Source organism: Pseudopipra pipra, chromosome 25 (assembly GCF_036250125.1).
Source record: "Pseudopipra pipra isolate bDixPip1 chromosome 25, bDixPip1.hap1, whole genome shotgun sequence".
Classification (NCBI taxonomy): domain Eukaryota; kingdom Metazoa; phylum Chordata; class Aves; order Passeriformes; family Pipridae; genus Pseudopipra; species Pseudopipra pipra.
In genome coordinates, this window is record NC_087573.1 from 5,062,511 (window position 1) to 5,084,420 (window position 21,910).

Consider the following 21,910-nt stretch of genomic DNA (forward strand, 5'->3'; position numbering starts at 1 on the left):
TGAATACAGGGGGAAAACAGATTTTTGTTTAACATTCCAGCCTAGGGAATGTCCCTACACCAGTTTGGGGCTTCCCCCCCCAGCATTCCTGTAGCACTGGAGTTGTTAGCAGAGATTGCCCATGGATAGCAGGGGTGTTCCTGCAGTCCCTGGTACAGAAACTGCCCATCCAGTGCTCAAACCAAACCCACCCCTCACAGCAGAGACAACAGCTGGGCCAGACTATCCCCATGCTAGGAGAGACACAAGAAAATGAGCAACATCGACCCTTTTCATGCACTATCCCTGCTCCACCCACCCTATTTACCTTATCCCTGGCAAGAGGAGGGTCTCACAGCAGCCCTGACAGGTTTGGGGACATCTGGCTGTTTCCCACTGCTTTGAACCAGGGTCCCAAGCTCTGCTCCTTGCAGAGGAGCTGTGGTGGCCCACGTGGAGATGCACACACCAGATCCACTCCCCAAGGCTGCACCCCTGCAGCTCTGTCCCCCATTGTCACCCCATGGTCTCCGTGCTAGGAGTTTGGGACTGGGCAGAGTCTCGGGCAAGGCTCCAGGGCCTCTCCAGACAAGAGCATGTTTGACATTCCCAGGAGGTTTTGATGTGGTTGCCCAATCAAGTTCCTTAAGGGAACTGAATGGTCAGGGCTGTGATGGGTGATGGGTGGCTTATCCTCCTGTTCCCTGATTCACAGTTTAACCCCTGGGCTACTGAGGACCAGCACAAACAGATGTCATGTCCCACAGTGTCCCTGGTGCTCCCACCCATCCCTCTGCTGCTGGGTGGGCTCATCCTCTGTTGGGTTCCACTTTCTGCAGCTGCTCTCACAGGGCCTCCCTGACCTCCTGGGCCCCCAGTGCTGCCCTGGAAATATCAAAGTGTACCCTGCAATGTCTCCTTTTTAGGTGATGGCTTGATTAGTGATTACTTGGAGTCCACAGATGCTGTTGAAGACTCACCTCTCCAGGGAAGGCAATTGGGAATCACTTGCAAACTGCAGATGCATTTGGGAATCTCCCCTGCTTGGGAGAGGGGAGGTTCGGATATCAGGGAAAATATTAAGGATATTAGGGATAATTTCTTCCCTGGAAGGGTGGTCAGGCACTGGCACGGGTTGCCCAGGGTGGCGGTGGAGTCACCATCCCTGGAGGTGTTCAAGAAATGACTGAACATGGCACTTCGTGATACAGTTTAGTGGGCACAATGGGATTCAGTAAAAGGTTGGATTTGATGATCTTGGAGGTCTTTTCCAACCTTAATGATTCCATGATTCTACTTTAGGGCAGTTGAGAAGGTGTTGGCTGAAGGTGGAGAGAAAAACAAGCCATGGAACAACGGTAGCTGACTGTGCACCTGTTGTACTAACCCATCAAGGTGTGTCTTTAGCAAGAAGAGCCTCATGGTGTGTGTTTGGAGCAAGCCCAGCCCTGTTCACAGACGATGCACAGCCAGGACAGAGGCTCCATTTATTTCAGGGTAATTCTACCAGCGCTGCATCTAACAGAGTGAACACCTCTGTGCAGGTAAAAGGCAAACTGCGCTCCCCAGGCATGCAGTTCCTCTGCACAGCTTGCTCTTCTGCTTCAGGATCTTGCACCTCTCAAAAGCCAAAGCTTCTTTCCACGGGTGAAATCTGCCTCAAGGCAGCAGCAACAGCCACCTCGAGCACCCAGTGCACCCCTCACGTGAACCCACCACACCTTGCTCGTCCCCAGGGTCCAAGGCCACAGTCCCCGTGGGTTTCCTCAGCTGTGCTCATCCCAAGGGATGTTTGTGCTGCTTTTCTGTGGCCTGGCAGCATCAGGAGAGGTTTTGGTGGAGGTGTCCCCGAGGCTGGTGCAGGAGAGGTTGGAGTGGGGAGCTAGAAGCCTGGTGGGAGCCCTGTGCTAGTGGCCTCCAGCCTCTGGCAGCTGGGAAGCGTAGAGAGCTAGAGTGTGATGGAGGAACTGGTACTGCTCACTCGTCTGGATCATCCCACCTCTGCAAGGGAAAGGCAGGGCCCACTGACACTTAACCAAACCCAGAACCCCGTTCCCAGCTCTCTGCTCCTGGGGCACAATATTCCTGCATCACCAACCACGTTTAGATGCCTCTGAAACAGGCACCAGAGCTACCCAAAGAGTACAGGGGCTCAGAAGCATTGCTGGGCTGTTCAAAATGAGATTAGAAACTGATTTGGCTCTAGTATTTACCAGTACTTCTTGAAAAGTGGCCAGACGGAGTGTTTCTGGATTTAATGGCTGAGCTGGAAGGGAAGGAGCAGATGCCTGCCAGATTCAGAGCCCCTCTCCTGTCCCTCATATCCTCAGGTCAGATCTCAGCAGAACCAGCCTGGCACTGGGAATTGTTTGCTTTCCACACATCTGCATCCTCCAGCAACCCTTCTGGTTTCCACCAAAAATAGTCCCCGTGCCCCCTCGGGATGCCCATGCCCACTCCCCTCCCACATCCCTCCTCCCAGGCTTGGCACCCAGCAGGACCCTCCAAGGAGCCTCCTGCTCTGAGCACCCACCTGTCTATGCGGAGATGGCACACGATTCCCAGGATATCCACCTCCCCCTTGTCCTTCAGCTGCTGGCACCCCATCCTGGTGGCGATGAAGCAGCCCGTGCGGCCGATGCCTGCGCTGCAGGACAGACAGAGCTGTGCTGAGCACCGACAGCTTCCACTGCATGGACCTCCATCTGCCTGAGCTGGATGCACTCCTGGATGGGTTTGCTGCCGTGATTTCTTCCTAGAGGGATGCTGGGGCCCCACTCCCAGCTGCCAGACCAACCTCCTTAGCCAGGCACCAAAAGGCGTGGGCTGGGGTCACTCTGCCAGTGGCAAGGGGGTCTTGCTGTGTTGCACAGCATGGCTGAGGCTGCTCTGGAAGCACAAAACCAGCCCATGCCCCGTCCCTGCACTGTGCAGGGGGCTCTGCAGCCCCTTCCCCTCCCAGCTGGGCTCTGACCTCAGCACTCAGCAGTTAGCACCCAGCCTGCAGCAGCACATGATGAGTGTGATCCACAGGGACAATCAGGTGCTCTGCTCTGCTGTCCCCAAATTCACTTAGCAGGGGGAGAAAATAGGCAGAGGCCACCTCCTGCAGGAGGGCTGCCCTGAAACACAGCTCCACAACCAAGCTACAGGCCATGCTCAGTGGCAGAGTGAGCAGGAATCACAGAGTCACAGAATGGGTCAGGTTGGAAGGGATCACCCAGGGGTCAAGCAGGGTCTTCCAGAGCCAGAGCTGTGGATGTACCATGGGGCTGGGTCCTGGCTGCAGACCTCTTCTGCAGCCTGCTGTCCATGGACCCAGGTGCAGGATGTGCCAGGCTAATGCCTCCATCCTGCTGCCAGGACAGGGCCTGCTGGTTGACAAATCTGCTGTGGGGTTGCTGTGTCCTGGGATTTCTGCACAGGACCAGCACGTGAGCATTCACATGTGGGCTTTTCTCGGGCAGGCTGACTCCAAAGTGAAGCACAGACAGGGATCAGGTGAAGTGCAAGCTCTTACCTGCAGTGCACCACGATGGGCCCTGGGCTGGCTGCAGTCTGCAGAGTCTCCTCCACCTTGGACACCAGGTGCAGCAGAGGCTTGGCTGACTCGGGTGTTTGCTGGTCCGGCCAGGAAGGGAAGAGGATGTGTTTGACCTCCCGACATTCTCCTTCAAGCTTTTTCAGCACAGAAGAAAGAGAAATCAGGATGTGGGAGCACTGGCCAAATGAAAGCATAGTCCAGCTCAAGCAGAAGCCAAGCAGCCTGTACCCATCTCAGCTGCTCTCCTCCCAAATCCCTCTTAGAGCCTCTGCCAGACACCCGGGAGAGACCCCTGGGCCAGGGAAAATGGGATGTGTCCCGTCCCAGAAGATGGGAGCAGATGCAGAGTGTCCCAATACTGTCCCCAGAGTCCAGACAAAGCAAACAAGATCCTTTAGGCTAGTGTCAGCCCAGGGTGACCATGGGGAGCCCATGGGGCAGAGCCCAACAACACAGTGCAAACAACAGTGGGCTGGTAGCACCACTCTGCCCAGCTGACTCCCTCTCCTCCAGACCCCAGGGCTGGGTCCTGCTCCCTCCCAGCCCCCCCCCAGGCAGGAGCTCTGCAGACCTCTCCTCTGGCAAGGGGCTCCTGAGAACCATGAACCCCCCACTTTCCTATCACACAGCATTGCCATCTCACTACAGACCCCCAGGGCTGTTAGGGGCACAGCTGGGCCCCGCTGCACTGCCCCTCTAACCCCAGGGTGGGGCTGGAACCCACCTGGATGCAGAGATCCCGGACCACGTACTCCGCGCCCTCGCTCACCCCCTGCACGCGCACGGTGAAGGGGCCGTAGGTGCCTTCCTTCTCAGGCCAGTAGTGGACACATTTCTGGAGGACAAGTCAGGTTTTGTGGCTGTGAGATGCTCAAGGCACCTGCTGGATGTCTGAGCTGTGCTTGGCTCAGTGCTCTTGGGAAGGGGCATCACCTGGGGGGATGTGGGGGAGTGGGGAAGGTGGATGTGGAGTGATACAGAGGGGAAGCAAAGAAGGGATAGATCCCTCTCCCTGCATCTGCTGCCCTTCAGCCACTCCCATGCCTGCCCTGGCTTTCAGACCCCAGGGCTGCATAGCTCTCCCCAGCCCCTGGATGCTTCCAGGCCCAGCAGGACCCAGGGCACAGGGAGGCTGTCAGTCAGGAGAGAAGGGAGCAAGGACATGGCCATGAAAGAGAGAGCGAGTTTTCAGTTCTCAGTTCCCCCAGGCTGGTGCTGCTTGGATGGCGAGCCAGGGTTCCCAGCAAAGGCACAGCACTGCAGGCTCCCACCCCAGCTTAATCTCCTGGCTGAGAGCTCCTAGCCCAGGGGAGAGCTGTGGGGGGCCAGAGGGGCACTGCTGCCTGCTGCTTCTGCCCCCTGCCCAGGGGGTGCTCTAATCCCTTTAGCCTCTAATCCAGCTGGCAAAGCATGCCCAGAACACGAGGCCATGTGAGGAAGAGAAGCTTTGCTGCCTGGAACCAGGGCTGCAGCCCTGGGACCCTCCTCCTCCACCTGATCCATCAGGGAACCCTCGGGGACCAAAGCACAGCAAGCGGGTGCACAGACCCCACGCTTACTCTCGCACAGCCCTTCGCTGTTGCCATCACCCCACCCCACCCTGTGGCCCTGGTTGGGGGCGGTGCCCGGGCCCGGGAGGGGCGCTGGTACCTCCTTGCGCTCCTGGAGCTCGGTGATCATGACGATCAGGGGTGCCTCCTCCTGCCACACCATCTCCCAGAAGTCGGTCACGGTGTGCAGCATGGGTCCCTGCGTGGCGATGTACTCCCGGGGCCGCCCCGCGTAGCCCTGCCGAGCACACGGTCCATCAGGGAAGCTGGGGGGACCCCGAGGGGAGGGGGGGCCTGTCTCCAGACCTCTCCAACCCTTACGGGCCTTTTCTGCCTCTACAGGTGAAAGCCTGAGCCACACACATTATTTCCTACTAAACCTGTCCTTGAAATGCTTTTACAGACCTGATGAGGGCATACCAGGCATCCTCACCATCCTGCTGGTCCCACCATCCACGAGCAAGTCCACGGAGCTGGCCTTGTGCACCCAAGCTCCTGCAAGCGCCCCTGGTGAGGACAGCCAGCGTGGTGGATGCCTTGGCAAGGCAGAGCCCTCACAGGGAGCTGCACTCCTCACTGTGGGCATTTCCACAAGGACAAGCAAGAGTCCCAGTTTCACAGCTCCAAGAGTTCTCTGCCTCCACTGCCACTTCCTCCCCCAGCATAAAATTACTAAAGATATCTAAAAGCTCCGAGTCCTGCTCATCTCCTGCTTCATCCCCCGGCCCTGGACAGTGTGCAGCAGCAGCTGGCAGGAGCTCAATGTACAAGCAGAAGTGTAGGAGATCTCTCTCCCAGGGTCAGTAACAAGTTACTCCAGCTCCCAGCTGGACATTCCATTTGGCAACACATCAAGGAGTCTGGGACCCAGCTGAGGATGCCACAGAGATGCTGGGGGAGGCACCCCCAAGCATCCCAGCTTTTGGAAAAGCGAGGACACAGCACTCCAGGTAGAGCTGTAAAGCTGTACAGCTTTGTCAAAAGAGATCTCAGTTTAAAATTGTTAAGGACTGTCCTCTGAAGAATCGATGTATAAGTTCATTTGCTTATCTGCATTTGTGTACTGCCCTTAAGCCCCGCTTAAGGTGTGTGTGTATGGTGGATCTCCCCAGGGAATTTAATCTAATCACTAAAGTTCAGGGCTAACTTCATAAGACAGTTGTTGATGACTGCCTTACCTGCACTACTAGGTGTTAAAAGACCTAAAATCTCACACTCAGAAACATTTCATGGAACACCATCAGCAGGGAAAGCATCAATCCCAGGTGGGGCTGATGTGATCAAGGGTCTGTCCATCACCCCAGAGGGCACTTTTTATGGGCTATTTTTCCAAGTCCCACTTTCCCTTGCTGCCATGCACTCACAGTGTCTGTGGCCCCACCTCTGCTTCCCAGCACCCTGGCCAGTCCCAAGGGAAGAATGCCAAAGTGAGATGAATTGCTCAGAAAGAAGCCTGCCCTCCAGGCACCTGGCACTTGGCTGACACAAGATCCCATTTAAGGGTGATATGTGGTTCAGCACAAGTGAGGCTGCAGCCTGGAAGGGTTTGCACAGGGATGGATATCAAAATCAGGTTGTCTAAGTAACACCCTTGGGTCTGGGGATTTCTCAGTCTCTGGAAAGGGACCCAATCAGGTGCCAAAAATAAGCCATGCCCCACCTTCATTAAGCTTTCCTCTTGGGAAATTGTAACAAACCCCCTGAGTAGAGAGAAATCCCTGGATGTGTGAGGGTTGAGGATCTCTGAGCTGCCATGCTCTACTGGCATAGCTTGCCTCCCATGGCCTTGCCAGACAGTGGGCCAGTGTGTGAGGAGGAGATGGAGGAGCCCTTCCAAAGCAGCCTGTCGAGGGAGAGCTGAGAGCAGCCCCCTCATGAACCTCTCCCAGCAAAAGGAGCAGCGTGCCTGCCCTGCTCGGGCAGAGCTGCATCTCTCCAGCTCCAAAAGGGGTGGCAAGGTAAAACTGCTGCCCCAGGGCAGGCCCAGGGCAGTGGGTGACAGTGTGACACCTGCAGACTGCCCTGAGCCATGGGCTGCAGGACCTGGGAGCCCAGGCAGAACACCCACCGTGATGTAGTTGGCATTTATGTAGCTGTCCTCCTCCTGCTTCCCTGCCCTCCGGAGGCAGACCCGGCTCTCAGGATCTGGAAGACATGGCAGGTATTACCCCAGGGACTGACCCTACCCATCCTCCCTGTCTCAGCCTCAGGGACTGCAGGCTGAGTCCTCCCAGTCTGTGCCATACTGAGAGCTGTTTGCACCCTCCCTCAGGCCCATACTTGCCCCACTTCAGCCTCACTGCCCTGGCAAGGCACAGCCCAGGTATGTGCCCAAACCTGCACATATCACAGTGAGCACATGGCTTAGTTCACCTGCCGGGCACGACCCCCCCAGGACATTCCCACAGTGCCTGACTAGAGCCCAGAGTCCTTCCACGACATCCTCAGCCTTTACATCCCTAGGGGCATGCCCTTGGGACATGTAAGACTGCAGGGTGGCAGGTGCAACCTAGGCTGGGCTATCCTGCACTGTAGGCAGGACATCCCAGGGAGTAGCTCCCCATGTACCACCCCCTAGCACTGTGTGCACCCCCTGCAACACCCAGCTCCTGCTACATGGGAGGTAGGAACAAACACAGCAGGAACAGCTCTTGCTCGTGCACCCAGGCACGCCCACCCCCATGCCAGGGCTGCTCCAAGTCATCCCTCTCCCATGAGCAAACAAAGATGGGCAAATGGGAGGCAAAGGGATGCAGTGGCACGTACTGGGGAGGATGGTTTTGTATCTGTCCTTGAAGGCACGTCCAGGGATCTCCAGCTCCTCTGGATTCACAAAGTTGGGTGGGATTTTCTGCAGGGGAAAGAGAACAGGCGTGAGGAAAGGCTCATCGCTGCCACTTGTGTACCCTGGTGGTGGCAGAGCTGGTCCCTCAGAAGTGCACAGCTGGCCCAGGGACCCACTGGCATCACCAGAGATGCCAGCTCTTGGGATGAGCCCTGTCCTTACCCCAGATGATGTGGGACTTTTTCCAGAGAGGCCACCTTGGGAGAAGAGCTTGTCATGGGAGGGCAGGACCCCAGGGACCCCAAGGATGTGTGCGCACCAGGGAGAGGGTGGTACCTTGGGCACCCTTGCCCTCTGCTTGCCCACTCTGCCTGCCCCACCACCAGGGCCGTGGGGCACAGCTGGGGTCAGAACCTCTCTCAGAGTTGTCCACCCCTGTCTGTGCCACCATCACCAGCCCCTGCCACCCCTGTGTTGAGGAGGAAGGGGGAAGTGTCGCACCGAAAACTCCTCCTGGAGCTGTGCCAGGCACTGGGCATGCTGTTGGAGCTCCTGTCTCCTCAGCACGTGGCTGGATGTCCTCAGGAACTTCAGTGTGATGTCCCGTGGTGTGCAGACGGGCTGGATGGGCTCCACGCTCCCCAGAGAGCTCATGTCTAGCACCAGTGATACGTTGGAGCCCCTCCTGCAAGGCAAAGGGGTCCCTGGCTGACCCACTGCCACCCAGGGACAGAAGGAGAGCCCATCCCACCATATCATCAGTTAAAACCACCCCACACTGAACAAAAGCCAGGCAGAGACCCCAGTAGATGGGAGGACTGAGAAACAAGGAACTTGAGCTGAACATTTTGCCTTTTGGCTGGGAAGCCCCTGGAAGGTGGTGTCGAGATTTATCCTGGGCTGGGTGGGGGGTCACGGCTGCCTCCACCTTCAGACCTGGCACCTGCACGTGCTGGCAGGTGGAGGGCTGTAAGGAGGGAAGTATGGGGGAGCCCTGGGGATGAGCAGTGCTGTGGGTATCCCCATGAGGGCTGAGCCACACTCACCTCTCCTGGAGACGCACGTGCTTCTTGGCAGAGGGACTGGGCTTGTCCCGCTTGTCCATGTCTGCCGCAGCTGCCTGGGCTGCCAGGCTGCCCTTATGAACTCTGGAGCACACCAAGCAGGCTTGGACCATGCTGCAGCAGCCACAGAGCCCTCGTCCTGAAGCACAGGGTGGGTCACAGTGGGCCCTCAACTTTTGGGGAATCACAGAGCCATCAGAGGAGAAGAGGCTGGAAAAGAAAAGGCAGATCTGGGACATACAATGAGGCTGGGTGGACTCCCCAACAGATGGTCTGCAAGCAAGAGATGGGTTTTAAGTTCTCAGTTGTCCTGGAATCAGGACCCCCAGCTCCTGTATCCAGGTGGATGGCAGAGGGAGAGCTCCCAGCATGTTCATCCTCCGGGATGCTGCAGCACTGTAACCCAACAGACACCACTGGTGACCCTGGGCATGGCACCAAGGACCACCTGCTTCCCCCGAGGGCAGGACACCCACTCTGTGTTGGAAGCCCCAGATGCTCTCCACCTCCATGGGAAGCACATGCTGCCCTATGTTTCCAGCCCTTCCCTGCCATGCCTGCTTCAGCCTGGGGAAACAGTGGGAAGTGGGAGAGCTGGAACACATGAGCCCAGCAGTGTTCAGCAGGTGACACGAGGTGGGCTGTAGCCACTGCAGGGAGCCTGGCCAGCTCCTGCTGCAGGGAGACACAGACCAGGCTCCCTCAACAGCCTCATGACTCTGGCGAGGGAGGGATGACCTGGGACAGCCTCCTCCACCCTGCAGGTCTCAGCAACCGTCAAGAGGAAACTGCTTTATCTGGGTGGTTGAGCAAGAGGTGATGGGGCAGCCCAGCCGGGGGAGGTGCCAGGGCTCCTCCATCACCAGCTCCAGCGATACAGGACTGGGGACTTGTGGGTGATGCTGGTTCACCTCTGAGAACAGCTCCTCATAGTGCATGCAGCACACTGGGATCCTAAGGCTCCTTCTCATCCCCAGCTCCCTCCATGAGGAGACAGGGGATGATGTAGAATCAGAGCTCTTGGTGGGCAAAGAGTGGGATCCCTGTTAGCCCATCTGCTCAGGGAGGTCTTGTGGAGAGCTGGGTCCACATGGTGGTTGGGAACACAGCTAGGGCAGGAGATGTTCTCCAAGAATCCCTGCTGCCCAGTGTCATTTCTGGGGGTGGCAGTGCCACCACTGCCATGCACACCAGCCCCATGCCCTGTGCCCTGTGCCCCATTCAGTGTGTCCCAGTGTTCCCCAGACAGGCAGGGCATGAGCAGGAACTGCAGCACCAGGAGAGACCCTGACCAGAGACAGCCCAGGCTCCCACCCCAGCAGCTGTCCCTTGTGCTCCAGCCAGGAAACACCTGGGAGATGCCCTGGCCAAGCCCCTGGCTGGCAGAGAGGCACCCTAGGAAGAGCCCCAGCTGCCAGTACCTGCAGGGAGGTGCTCCTATCACCCTGTCCAGCATCCCAGCCCTGCCTGGGGCTGCCTGGCTGCAAGCACATGCCCACCACCCCTGGGCACCGGGGCCCGGCACTGCCCATTGGGGGTCTCGTCTCCAGTGGGCGGCAGGGGTGGGCTGGGGGGCTGCCTACCTGCTGCCCTGCGCTGTGGGCTCGTCGGTCCCGGCACAGGCCCGCGGGCACCGCGCGTCTCGGTCTCACACCACGGTTTAAAGTGTTCAGGAAGCTGCTTATCAAAGGAGCTGCTGCCTCTGCTGCTTCCTCTCCCTCCTTCTCCCCCACCCTGCCTGCCGCCCACACACATACCGGCCACATCTCTGCAGCTCGGCTCCGCTGGGCCGCCTGCAGACCCAGCCCTGCTCCCCACCGGCGAACCCCCGCCCTGCATCCTGCGTCTCCGGGCACAGCCTGACCTCCCCCAAACCCCTGGGGTGCCTCCACGGGCATCGCCGGTGGGGCTGGTGGGGTGTGCTCAGTGCTCTCTGGGACAAGCCATGGCCAGCACTGCTGCCACCCATGGGGCATGGAGCGACAGGCAAGACCTGGCCACAGGAGGCCGCTGGCAGAGGTTGAGGTGGGATGCTCCACGTGGTGCAGTGGTGCTATTCTGGGGGCACCAGACCCCACCTCCTCTCCTGCAGGAAGCCAGGATGATTCCTCCCATCCCTGCTCTCCTGCCCATATCCCTTTGCCCAGGTTGTGCCCCAGCTGTTCCCCATCCCACTGTGGGATGAGCCAGGGCTCGCTCAGTGCCTCTTACCCTCAATGCCTGGCCATGTGCAGTGTGCTCCTGGTGTCACCCCAGCATCCCCCAACCCATGTCCATGTGGGGACCCAGCACCTCTCTGCACCCGCGACCATCCCTGGGCACCTCAGGGGAAGACATATGGGCTCCCCCTCTCCAGCAGGGCAGGGCAGGGGATGTATTTGGGGAGGAAGGTCCCTGGAGAGTCTGCCTCAGGTAGGACAGGTCTGCCCTTATGGCACTGCACATCCTTCCTGCCACATCCCCATCACTCTTCCTGTTTGCTCTTGCCCGGACTCTGCTCAGACACTGCTGCTTCCTTCCTCCTCAGCCCCCACCCTGCTGTGCTGCAGCAGCTCCCACTGCACCCCCCAGCTCCCATGGACACCACATCCCAAACCCCCCCAGACACCACATCCCAAACACCCTCCAGACACCATGGACACCACATCCCAAACCCCCCCAGACACCATGGACACCACATCCCAAACAACCCCGGACACCACGGACACCACATCCCAAACCACCCCCAGACACCATGGACACCACATCCCAAACAACCCCCATCCCCCATGGACATCACATCCCAAACAACCCCCAGACACCACGGACATCACATCCCAAACCCCCCCATCCCCCATGGACACCACATCCCAAACCCCCCCATCCCCCATGGACACCACATCCCAAACACCTTTCCCCTCCCGCTCTGCCCTGGAGAGCTCCCAGTCTGGGCCACCTCCATCCTGGGCCAGCTCCAGCCCAGCTCCTTGTGGCCACTGTCCCGTCCCTGGGATGTGTGGTGCCAGCACTGCTGGTCACTGAGCTGGAGAGCTGCCTGTCTGTGCACAGCTGTGTGTTTGCAGGAGCAGGTGTGCAGGGGGGTGCTGAGGTGCCAGAATGTCTTCCCTGGGCAACCCTGGGAGATGCTGGCAGTGCCACCTTCTACCCAAGACCCAGGATGGGGGGAACGCAGGAGGGAAGTAGGGATGTGGTACAGGGATGTGCCATGGCCCAGGGTCCCAGGGACAGAAAAGTCTGCACTGCTGGGATTTTTTGACCCCTGCATGCCTGTGATGGTGCACGAGTGGAACCCAGTGTGCTCCCACCCACCAGCATAGCTCCTCTTCCTCCCCTCTGCTGAAGCACCAGCAGACCGAGGAGGTGCATTTGAGGGGAGAGAGAGCATGGAATGGGACACAGACTGGTGGAGACCCTTGAAAGACAAGGTGCTGGTGGGAAAAGAGGCGTGAGATGGGGGAGATAGACTGGATGTGAGGGAGACCAGGAGCAGATGGGCCCGGAACACACTACTTGACCCAGGGCACTTTTCAGCTTTCAGTACCCACTCCTGAAACAACAGCCTGCTCCCTGCACCTTGTTGCACCAAGCCACGTGTCTGCTGCCCCCCTGGGAATGGCCCCTGCCCCCCCAGGCTGCACACAGCAGATGCACATCCACACGTGCAGAGAGGATGTCCCTGGTCACTCATCGGTGTCCACCCGAGCAGGCGGAGGGCGGGCAGATACCTCGAGCAGTGAAGTCCCAGACGTGCCCACACTCACACACACACACACAAAAGCACTTTTGGGCACATCACTCCTGACCACCTCTGAGCACCAGCTTGGAACATGATGCTGCCAGCTGGCTCCTCCAGAGGGACCCGGCTGGATCCTCAGGGGGGTACAGCGGGGAGCAAAGAGCTGGGAGCTGCTCTGGCCAGTGGTGCAAGGCAAGGGACTGTGCTTTTCACGTGCAGCCACACTCATCCCATGTCATATCAACAGCTCTGCACCAGCTGCATCAGGCTGGCCTGGGGTGCAGAGGAGGAGCTGCTGGATCCTACAAGCAGGGACTACTGGGGCTAGGAATGACTGGGCTATGAGGGGAGAGGGTGTCCAGTCTGGGGGCAGATCCCAACCCAGGGACAGTTTGCTGTAAGGACAGGACCAGGACACCAGGGCAGCCACCCCCATTGCAATATGACCTGGGCAAAGAGGAACCTGACAATCCCCAGAGGGCAAAGCCCAGGAGGGGATGGGGGGAAGCAACACTGAAGGAAATGGCTCTGAGGAGGAGGGTCCCATAAGGTCACAGCTGTGCCTCTCACCTTCCTGCCTCCCTTGTCTTGTGGGGAAGGAGGGTCAGGACCCAGAACAGGAACATCCCTTCTTCCCCAGCTCTCCTCTCTGCTCTGACCTTGGTGCCAGTGGGATGTCAGGGGTTATGATGATGTCCAGAGTGGTGCTGGGACAGCAAAGCTTGGTGATGGAGGGGCAGACACTGGGGGAAGGGTCCCAGCTGTTACCACACCAGCCATGCACCCTGACCCAACCAGGGATGTGCCACGCTTGGGATCCCCTGTGTCCTGTGTCCATGAACACTTGTGCATTGGGATTTTCTGTTGGGATGTAGGGACTGGAGAGGTCTGTGCCAGAGCCTCAGAGGCCCTGAGGTATGGCTGTGGGTTTACTTTCAGCAACACGTGGAGACCCTACAGAGTTGGTGCTCTGGGAAGGAAAATCTGGATTTATCCCTGGCTGGTACTTGCTGTTGTTCACTTGCATTTTACAACTCCACTTCCATGGGATCATCTTGCACTTCTGGCCATGATCTCAGAGCCAGTTCCCCTTGTGCGAAGGGCACCTTCTAGCTCCAGACTGGGAGCAGTTCTTCCCACTTTCCTAGCCAGTCCTCATGCCCATTTCTGCCCCCCGACCTCCTGAGCATGGGCCTCCTCACCCAGCCTCCCTCCCTTGATTCACACACCCTCTCCTCACCCTCTCCAAACAGCAATGTAGCCCCAAAGTCACCTCAGCCCAGGCAGGCACCGAACTGGCACCCAAAGCACAGATGCTGCCCCACAGCCTCACTCCCTGGGATTGCCTTGTCCCGCCAGGCCCCCATCACCTTTGGGTCCGGCACTCAGGAAGGGCTGGTCCTGCTTCCGCTGACACGGCTGGGACTCAGGACGTCCTGCAGGCTTTTGGAAATGAGCCCATCTCCTCCACCGCCTAAACATCGCTCACAGGCTTGAAGGTGAAGCAGCTGCCTCGGGACTGAGCAGACTCTGTGCACACCGGGCGATCAGCTCCCGGCAGGCGTGAGGAGGACGGTGCAGTCACCCGGAGCATCCCGCAGAGCCGGCCGAGGGGTGTGAACAGCCCGGGTACCGCACCTTTGCCGGGGACTCCGCCGCGCCGGCCCGGGGACAGCGAGGACCCGGAGCTGAGGGAAGCACCTCCGCAGATTGCTTTTCCGGAGAACAGCGTCTCGCTATTCCGGAGTCCTCCACGGGAGCGCATTCCCAAGGACGGCCCCGGCACAAGCGGGGCTGCGGGAGCTCAGAGCCCGCAGGGCAGCGCCGCAGGTGAGCCTGGACCCTCGGGCATCCCACCGGCGTGGAGCTGATCCCGGGCACCGAGTCAGAGGCAGCCGGTGTGTGACCTTTCTCCCCGTGGCTGATGACAGCCTGTGCAGCGTTCGCTCCTGCTCCTGCCTGGCTCGGGCTGGGAGCAATTAAGCAATTGCTGGTTGTCTTGCCAAGGCATCGCAGCTGATCCTGCCAGCCCCTGTGCTTCTGCCCTCTCCTCAAGGAGAACCAGGAGGAGGGTTTAACACCTGAATTTCTTGCTTAACTGCTGGATTTTTTTCTTCTTTCAATCACTTGATTTGTTCAGAGAAGAGGAGACTGAGGGGAGACCTCATTGCGGTCTTCAGCATCCTCATGAGTGGAAGCAGAGGGGCATGTACCAATCTCTTCACTCTCATGACCAGTGATAGGACTCAAGGGAACAGCAGGAGCCGAGTCAGGGGAGGCTTAGAGTAGACAGGAAAAGGTTTTTCACCCAGAGGGTGGTCGGGCACTGGAACAGGCTCCCCAGGGAAGTGGTCACAGCCCCAAGCCTGTCTGAGTTCAATAAGCATTTGGACAATGCTCTCAGGCACAGGGTGGGATTCTTGGGGAGTCCTGCATAGGGCCAGGAGTTGAACTCGATGATCCTCATGACTCCCTTCCAACTCAGCATATTCTATGATTCTATGACTGCTGAGTAGAACCGCTTTTGGTTTCTGGAATTAGATATTCTCCCACAACTCCTGCAAACAAGCTGAGCTTTCCTCCAAATTTTCCAGCAGAAAGGCAGAGCAGGTGAACCACCAGCCCTACCAGGGTGGGCTAACAGTGATGCAAAGCTGGTGCTGTTGTGGACTAAAGAGGGTGCCTTGGCACAGGAACAGCTCCCCTGCGATAGGTCTCCCAGAGTGAAAGTGCTTTATATCAGCTTGGTTTATTCCTCTCCTCATGTGGGAACAAGCTCTCCAGCTTCATTTTACAGTGGAGTAATTGCATAGGAGATTGTTCCTAAGTCAAGTGCATAGAACCACAAAATCACAGAAATATTAAGGTAGAAAAATCCCTCTGAGATCGAGTCCAACTGTTAACTGAGCGCTGCCATGTTCACCATTAAACCATGTCCCTAAGGGGTGGTTCTAAGTAAAGGGGATCTAAGCCAGCACGTGGGACCAGACCTCCAAAGTGCTGAGACTTTGACTCTGTAGCCAACAAATGCCAGTGGAGAAGCCAGAGAAGCACAGCAAGAGCCATTGAGCGAGTTGGTCACCCAGGACACGCTGCTGGAGGCACACCCAGCACCTGTGGCATCACCCAGCTCATCCATCTGTCACTTGGGCTTGTCCTGTCCTTCCCTGTCTGCCTCTAAGAGGGCTTTGCTTTTAGAAAGGCTGCCTGGAAAACGCTGTGTGCCTCAGTTTCCTCTGGGGAGTGAGCTGTTGCCTTGCTTGGGACACCTGTGGGGTGGCAGCAAGCAGCAGCTACTCCAGGCCAGGAGACACACACACATGTCCCCTCGGGAGGCTCCAGAGCACAGCACCTGCCTGCAAAACCCTGTGAGCTGTGTGGGCAGGGAGAAGTCTCCCAGGAACAGGAAACCCCCCCAACTCCTCCCCACAGCACACAGGGCAAAGAAGCTCTCAAGGAAAAAGACACAAAAAGGCCTGAAAATCCTGAAGACCCATCATGTTATTCCTCTCCTGGGTCCCTTAGCACCCTGTAGCAGTGGGGACCTCGGCAGCCAGCACACAGGCTGAGCCTTTTGCCCAGCCAAGCCCAGCTGGGTTTGCTCTGCATGGCCCTGCTGCCCCCAGCCCAGGCTGCTTCTTTTTGGGGGGACACTGAGCCCAGTTACCTCTCATCAGGTGCAGCGGCCATTACCAATGACAGGAAACGAGCTGGGCAGGAGGGGTAGGAGGGAGAGAGAGAGCGACTCAGAAAGAAAGGAAGCGGTTAGAAAGCAGTCACTTCCATTTTTGTTGCAAGAAAGCCTGCACCCAGGCACTGCTGGGCAAGGGGAAACAGTGCTGGCCTTCCTCAGGCTGATCTGGCCTGGGATCAGCAGTGACTTTTTATGATGAAGGCACAGATCCTCTTCTAGCCCTCTTCTATCCTCTTCTGATAACAGCTAGAAAGAAGATAGTAAGCAGGGATGGTTAAAGCAGCCATCATCAGCCAACATCCACTGCAGAAATACGTGTGGTGAGTCCAGCCAACGCTGAGTTGGTCACTGCACAGGGGTTAAGTTTCTTAACCTCACCTTGGACAGACTGTGTGCACTAAGGACTGCCTGTACTCTCTGGCCCCAGCACAGGATGGATCTGTGGATGCAGCTGCCTGAGGCCAAAGGGCCAGGGAGGATATACCAGCAGCTTTAATTTCAGGAAAAATATCTTCCCTGAATGGGTGATCAGGCACTGGCACAGGCTGCCCAGGGTGGAGTCACCAGCCCTGGAGGTGTTCAAAAGGTGTGTGAATGTGGCACGTGGGGACATGGGTTAGTGGTGAACATGACAGTGCTGGGTTAATGGTTAATGGTTGGACTTGATGATCTTAGAGGGCTTTTCCAACCTGAACAATTCTGTGATGGTTCTTGCATAGCAAGAGGCAGAGCCTCTGACAGCCACGGCAGGTCCCACCTCTCCAGCCGAAGGACTGGCTGTGGAGCAGCAGAGGCAGCCAGAGGGCAGCAGTGCAGAGGCAGAATGCAGGTCTGCCCAGTGCTGCTCCTCCAGCTCACGGCCACGACAGAGAGTGGGCCTGCCTGTCCATTCTTGAAAGCTGTTCTGGGTTGTGCTTTCTGGCCTCAGAAATTCAGGAAGCTGCCACGTTGGACCATGCATTGCTGCTGCTGGGAGATGCTGTGTGATGCCTCTGAGTCCCCTTTGTCTCGCTGCAGCCGTAGGTCTGAGCCATGGAAGCTCACAGCACACCTGTTCTATCCCAGTTCCAGGCATCAGAAATATTCCTGTCAGCTCACGGTGGGGAAGCCCTGGTGCTCATGGCCACAGATGGCCCAGATCTGGAGGAAAAGCAACTGTGAGCTTTTTAGTTTATTTCCTTCTGCTGTCAGGACTGAGGGGGGTCCCTAACTGCTGTGGGACCAGGGACACCTTTCCTGCCAGAGAGTTGAAGGATGAAGCCATGGAGCTTTTGACACTGGAGGAGAAATCAAGGCAGCAACTGGTGTCACCAGAGCCTGGGATGCAGCACAAGTGTTGGGCTGCTTGCCTGTGAAAGCCATGCCTTGCCAGACAGCAGCTGTCTCCATCACCAGGCTGCTGAGCACCCTGCCCTGCTCCTTGCTGGCAGGGACACAGGGTCGAGCCACGGGGCTGGCACCAGGGTGGTGTTTGTAGTGACCCTGAGTGAGGCACTGGGTCTGCCACCACGGGGAACAGCAGCAGATCACAGACGTGGTGCCTGGTGGGCAGGTCACTGTGCAGTTCTGCACAGTCCACTGTCCTTCTCTTCCCTTACCTCACCTCTGTTTGGGGGGGGGGGCATTTTGGGACGGGGTGGGTGCCTCTGTAATGCAGGATACAGCCACCACCTGCCTGTGCTGCTGGGGCCCAGGTCTGTGGCACCAGGACAGGGTAGGAGAGATCTGTGCTGATGGCGAGAGGGGAAGAGAATGGGGAAGCACTGACAGAACACTCACAGGGGTGCAGAGAGGGGTGCAAAGCCAGCAAGCTCTGCTCTCAGCTAGGCCAGGCCATCCCTGCCCTGCCACACCACCAGCCAGCCTGGCATCACAGCACTGCTGGGGAACATGACGTCTCCACCTCTTCTCACAGCCCCTTGGGCCTGTCCTGTTCCCGTGGGTCTCCTGAGCCTCTCCTCAGAAGCACTAGTGGGGAGGCCTCAGCAGGCTTTGGGGTTGCTCCACTCTGGGCCCAGAGCTGGAATCCAGCCAAAGGACCCCAGAGCCCTGGGGCAGTGGCCTGAAGCAGGTGCCAGGCAGGGACCCGCTGCCCACGCCAGCTTGGCAGGAGATGTCACGTGTGGGGCCATATCCTGCACAACTGACTGGCTCTGGAGCTCTGACAGGACCCCCATGTCTGCCTTTTGCCCCGTCCCTGCAAAGGGCTGGTTTATGTTTCTGTCATAGTCAGGGATGGCTGAGCCTGTGTGGATCCAGGATGGACCCTGAAGAGGTCCAGATGGATCCTGTCTCCCACGAAGAGCCAGGATGGATTCAAGCAGTGGCAGCCACCCTGTGTGTCAGCGTCCTCTCTGCTGCCTCTTCCCAGCCATCAGACAGGCCCCAGGGGCTGACACAGGCTGTCAGCTCAGACTCTGCCAATGGTCTCTTTTAACAACATGCAGCAAAGGAGGGCAAAGGTGATGTTTGTCAATGGAGAAAATATCTGGGTGTTTCCCTGGAGACCTGGTGGGATGGTCCCACCAGCCCTGGTACCCTCCAGGACACAGGGGAGGTTGGTGACAGGCAGAGAAGAAGCAGGAGAACTGGGCAGGGAGCAGATGAGTGGCAGCAGGAGCTGGGTGGGAACCACCAGGCAGGGTGACCTTACCTGTGTGCACCACTACAGACAGGCTCTGGGGGAGCAGGGATGGACTCCAGGCTGGAACAACGCTGAAATTGCACACACAGGTGGGGTGCAGGGATGACAATGTTGGAGACACTCACTCTGCATTCCCAGGAGATACAACAGGGATGTCACAGGCCACCCTGCCCTTGTCTCTGCCTTCAGCAGCATCCTATAGAGTGCCGAGACATTCCTGACCCCCACAGCACCTGCCAGAGCACACTGAGCCCAGCAATGCCCACTTCCCTGGCAGGGCAGCCTGTGGAGCCACTGGCCAGGCCTGTGAGGAGTGTCAGGCTGTGGGAAGGTGTCTGTTAAGAATCACAGCCAGGCTGTGTATGCAGGTGGTATCCTTGTGCTGGGTGCAAGCACGTGTTCAGGGATGCTTTTGGCCCAGAGGGGAAGGAATGATGCTGTCTCCTGCTGCAGGTCTCCAGAAAAGGTCACAGCTGATCCTGGAGCTGATCTTTTCTGACCTCTTCTTCTGCCACATGTCGAGCAGCCGGAACGTGCCTCCTGGGTGGGGGTCTGCTCTGGAACCAGGCTCTGTGCAGGCAAGTCCTCTGCCCAGAGGTGCTGGAAGAGATCCTTAGAACACAGGAAACCACTAGACTAAAAAAAACAGTGAAACATTCCCTTATTCTGTGATGTTTGTTGTTTTAGGCTCTCCTAGCCGAGCGACTCAAGCCAAACAGCAGCCAGGCTGATCCCACCAAGCCTTCAGGCTGTCCCTCTGGGCCCCACAGTCAGCCCAACCCAGCTGCACTGCCCATGGGAGATGCAGGACAGCGTGGCTTTGCAGCCCAGATGACAAATGCACCGCTACTGAGAGCCCAGGAGGGGATGAGAAGGCTCAGAAGAGCTTGATGCATGCCTGTCACCAGCCTGCTCTCCCTCCCTCCCCTCCAGCAGCAGAGCACCTCTGCCTCCCAGCATGTGGATGGTAAACTGAGGCACAGCAGATGTATTCCAGCTCAGAGGTGAAAATAGCTTCTGCCAGTGCCTTGGGTAGGGACCAACTCTCCAAGTCTGGCATCTGTGAAGGTCTCCAAGCCCCACAGACTCTCCATGCCCCCAAACCCTCAAGCCAGGATGTTCAACTCAGTGGACACTTCATTGGGGACCCCTGGACAGACAAGGTTGAGCTCTGTGTCACTCTACAAGACCCAGTGAATGGTCCCACCATCCTAAGTCAAGCAGCAGAAGCCTTGGCTGAAGGGACAGACAAAACTGTCAGCAGGCAACAGTGGAGGCAGCTGATCCTGCATCCCTCTGCAAGTGTCTCACCCCTGCTCCACAACTGCAGCACCCGCCTGGGGAGGCCGAGCTCCTGCCAGCAAAGCCTTTGGCAATCGATGGCTGTAGGACCTGTGCCTGCAGCCAAGACATGTCCCAGGCAGCAACTACTGCTGGATGGCTACAACAGTGCCCTGGGGAGCAGCCAGGCTGTGCCAACCCCAAACGTGCCTCTGCCTGGGGAGGGTGGCACTGGGGCTCCCTGCAGCTGGGCTGGGGGAGTAGAGCCCAGAGGGGTTCCCCCAACTGCTCCTGTGAAGAAGCAGAACTGCTTCTGCTGGGGGCTGGATGCAGAAAGCTGCAGGCACTGCTGACAGCGGATGAGACGGGCTCGTGTTGTGTTTGGCTCCAGGAGCTGCGGGAGATGCCAGGGAGAAGCTGAGGAGCTGCATAAGCAGGCACTGCCAAGGCTGCAGCCATGCTGTGGGGTCAGGAGCAGCCCTGGGTGCCACACAACAGCTCCCCGGGACTGCCATGGTGCAAAGACCTGTCCCCATGCCCTGGGACCCTCCAGCTATGGGGGTGGGCGTGGACAGGCTGTGCAAGCCTCAGTCCCGGGCTTGCAGATGGGTATGGTGATGGTGATGTTGGCATTGCAGTGGCATTGGCATTGGCAGTGCTGCAGGCAGCAGTCTGCTCACAGGAGATGCCAGAGAGGGACAGCAGCCAGGCAGCAAGACGGGACAGTGCCCTGCTGGCGACCTGATCTGCCGGGTAGATCTCCCTCCCATGGTCGACATGGAGGATGGGCAGGCTTTGTGTTTACTCCTCCAAAAAAAGAGACCTTCCTCCTGAAAACAAAGCCTTTTGTGTGCAAATGAAGCCGTCAGCAGGTTTGTTTTTATACAGGAAACTTTGAACCAGAGGCTGGGCCTGGTTTCGTTTTCAGGTGGGATTTTCAGCTGGTGGCAGTATTCGGAAACTGAGCCGCTTCCCAAATTTGAAGGTTGGATTTTCACATCACTGCTGAGCATGGCAGAAGTGTCCAGGGCTTTCTGTCACTGTCCCTCTCCCTGCTGTCTGCAGAGAGCTTTAGCCTGGCTGAGGCAGGGGGGACACCAGCAGGGACAGGTGCCTGTTTGCAGAAGGCTCTTGTCTGGTGGCTGAAATACGCGTGACCCTCCCTTGTGGGACCAGCTGCTACCCAGGGTGAGGATAAGAGCCATCCTGGACAAGCTCTTGGGATGCTCCTGAGCCAACACAGCAGCTCCTCTGAATCTCCTTTGATGTGGGACTGAGGAAGTCAGGATGCTTTCACTTCAGGACGGTGCCTGGTCCAGTGGGGCTCAGGGCAGCAAAGCCTTAAGCAATCACAGTCCACAGACACCTTCAGGGCTGGTGCACGTGCTGGATACCTGCGCTGGCTCCATCAGAGACCTGGGGCTCTCCCTGGCCCTCTGCAGCAGCAGCAGCAGCATGAGGGGATGCTCAACCATGTCCAAGGGTCCCTGGCACCCAGCTGAACCTGCAGCATGTGGGGCAAACCCCAGCGAGGTGCAGGGGGGTGTGAGCTGTGCCCAACCTGCAGTGTGGCAGGCAGCTCCTGCCCCCCAGGAGTGCAGACCTCTGCTCTCAAGGGGCCACAGGAGACATC

At 58.1% G+C, this 21,910-nt stretch overlaps 1 protein-coding gene across 4 annotated transcripts; it reads right to left on the bottom strand.

The window, feature by feature from the left end:
* Positions 1 to 1,447: 1,447 nt before the first annotated feature.
* On the bottom strand, positions 1,448 to 14,426 carry PTPN7 (protein tyrosine phosphatase non-receptor type 7). Of its 4 annotated transcripts, none has more exons than XM_064636107.1 (10): positions 14,029 to 14,426; positions 8,905 to 9,132; positions 8,360 to 8,543; positions 7,840 to 7,924; positions 7,142 to 7,218; positions 5,174 to 5,311; positions 4,248 to 4,358; positions 3,500 to 3,657; positions 2,513 to 2,626; positions 1,448 to 1,980 (listed from the first exon to the last, which is right to left on the bottom strand). In XM_064636107.1, exons 2-10 carry the CDS (start codon positions 9,033 to 9,035, stop codon positions 1,887 to 1,889), a joined length of 1,092 nt encoding a protein of 363 aa, XP_064492177.1. In that variant the 5' UTR covers positions 9,036 to 9,132; positions 14,029 to 14,426; the 3' UTR covers positions 1,448 to 1,886. The 4 variants fall into 4 exon arrangements, with proteins under 4 accessions (XP_064492177.1, XP_064492178.1, XP_064492175.1 ...); XM_064636108.1 differs by lacking the exon at positions 14,029 to 14,426 and adding an exon at positions 10,506 to 11,460; XM_064636105.1 differs by lacking the exon at positions 14,029 to 14,426 and having other exon boundaries at positions 8,905 to 11,462.
* Positions 14,427 to 21,910: the final 7,484 nt, after the last annotated feature.

Coding starts and splice junctions, on each gene's coding strand:
- PTPN7 (XM_064636105.1), bottom strand. CDS start 9,161: ATGTCCCAGATCTGCCTTTTCTTTTCCAGCCTCTTCTCCTCTGATGGC. Junction 4,359..5,173: donor AGCTCCAGGAGCGCAAGGAG/GTACCAGCGCCC, acceptor CTTGTCCTCCAG/AAATGTGTCCACTACTGGCC. Junction 3,658..4,247: donor TCCGGGATCTCTGCATCCAG/GTGGGTTCCAGC, acceptor GTGCTGAAAAAG/CTTGAAGGAGAATGTCGGGA.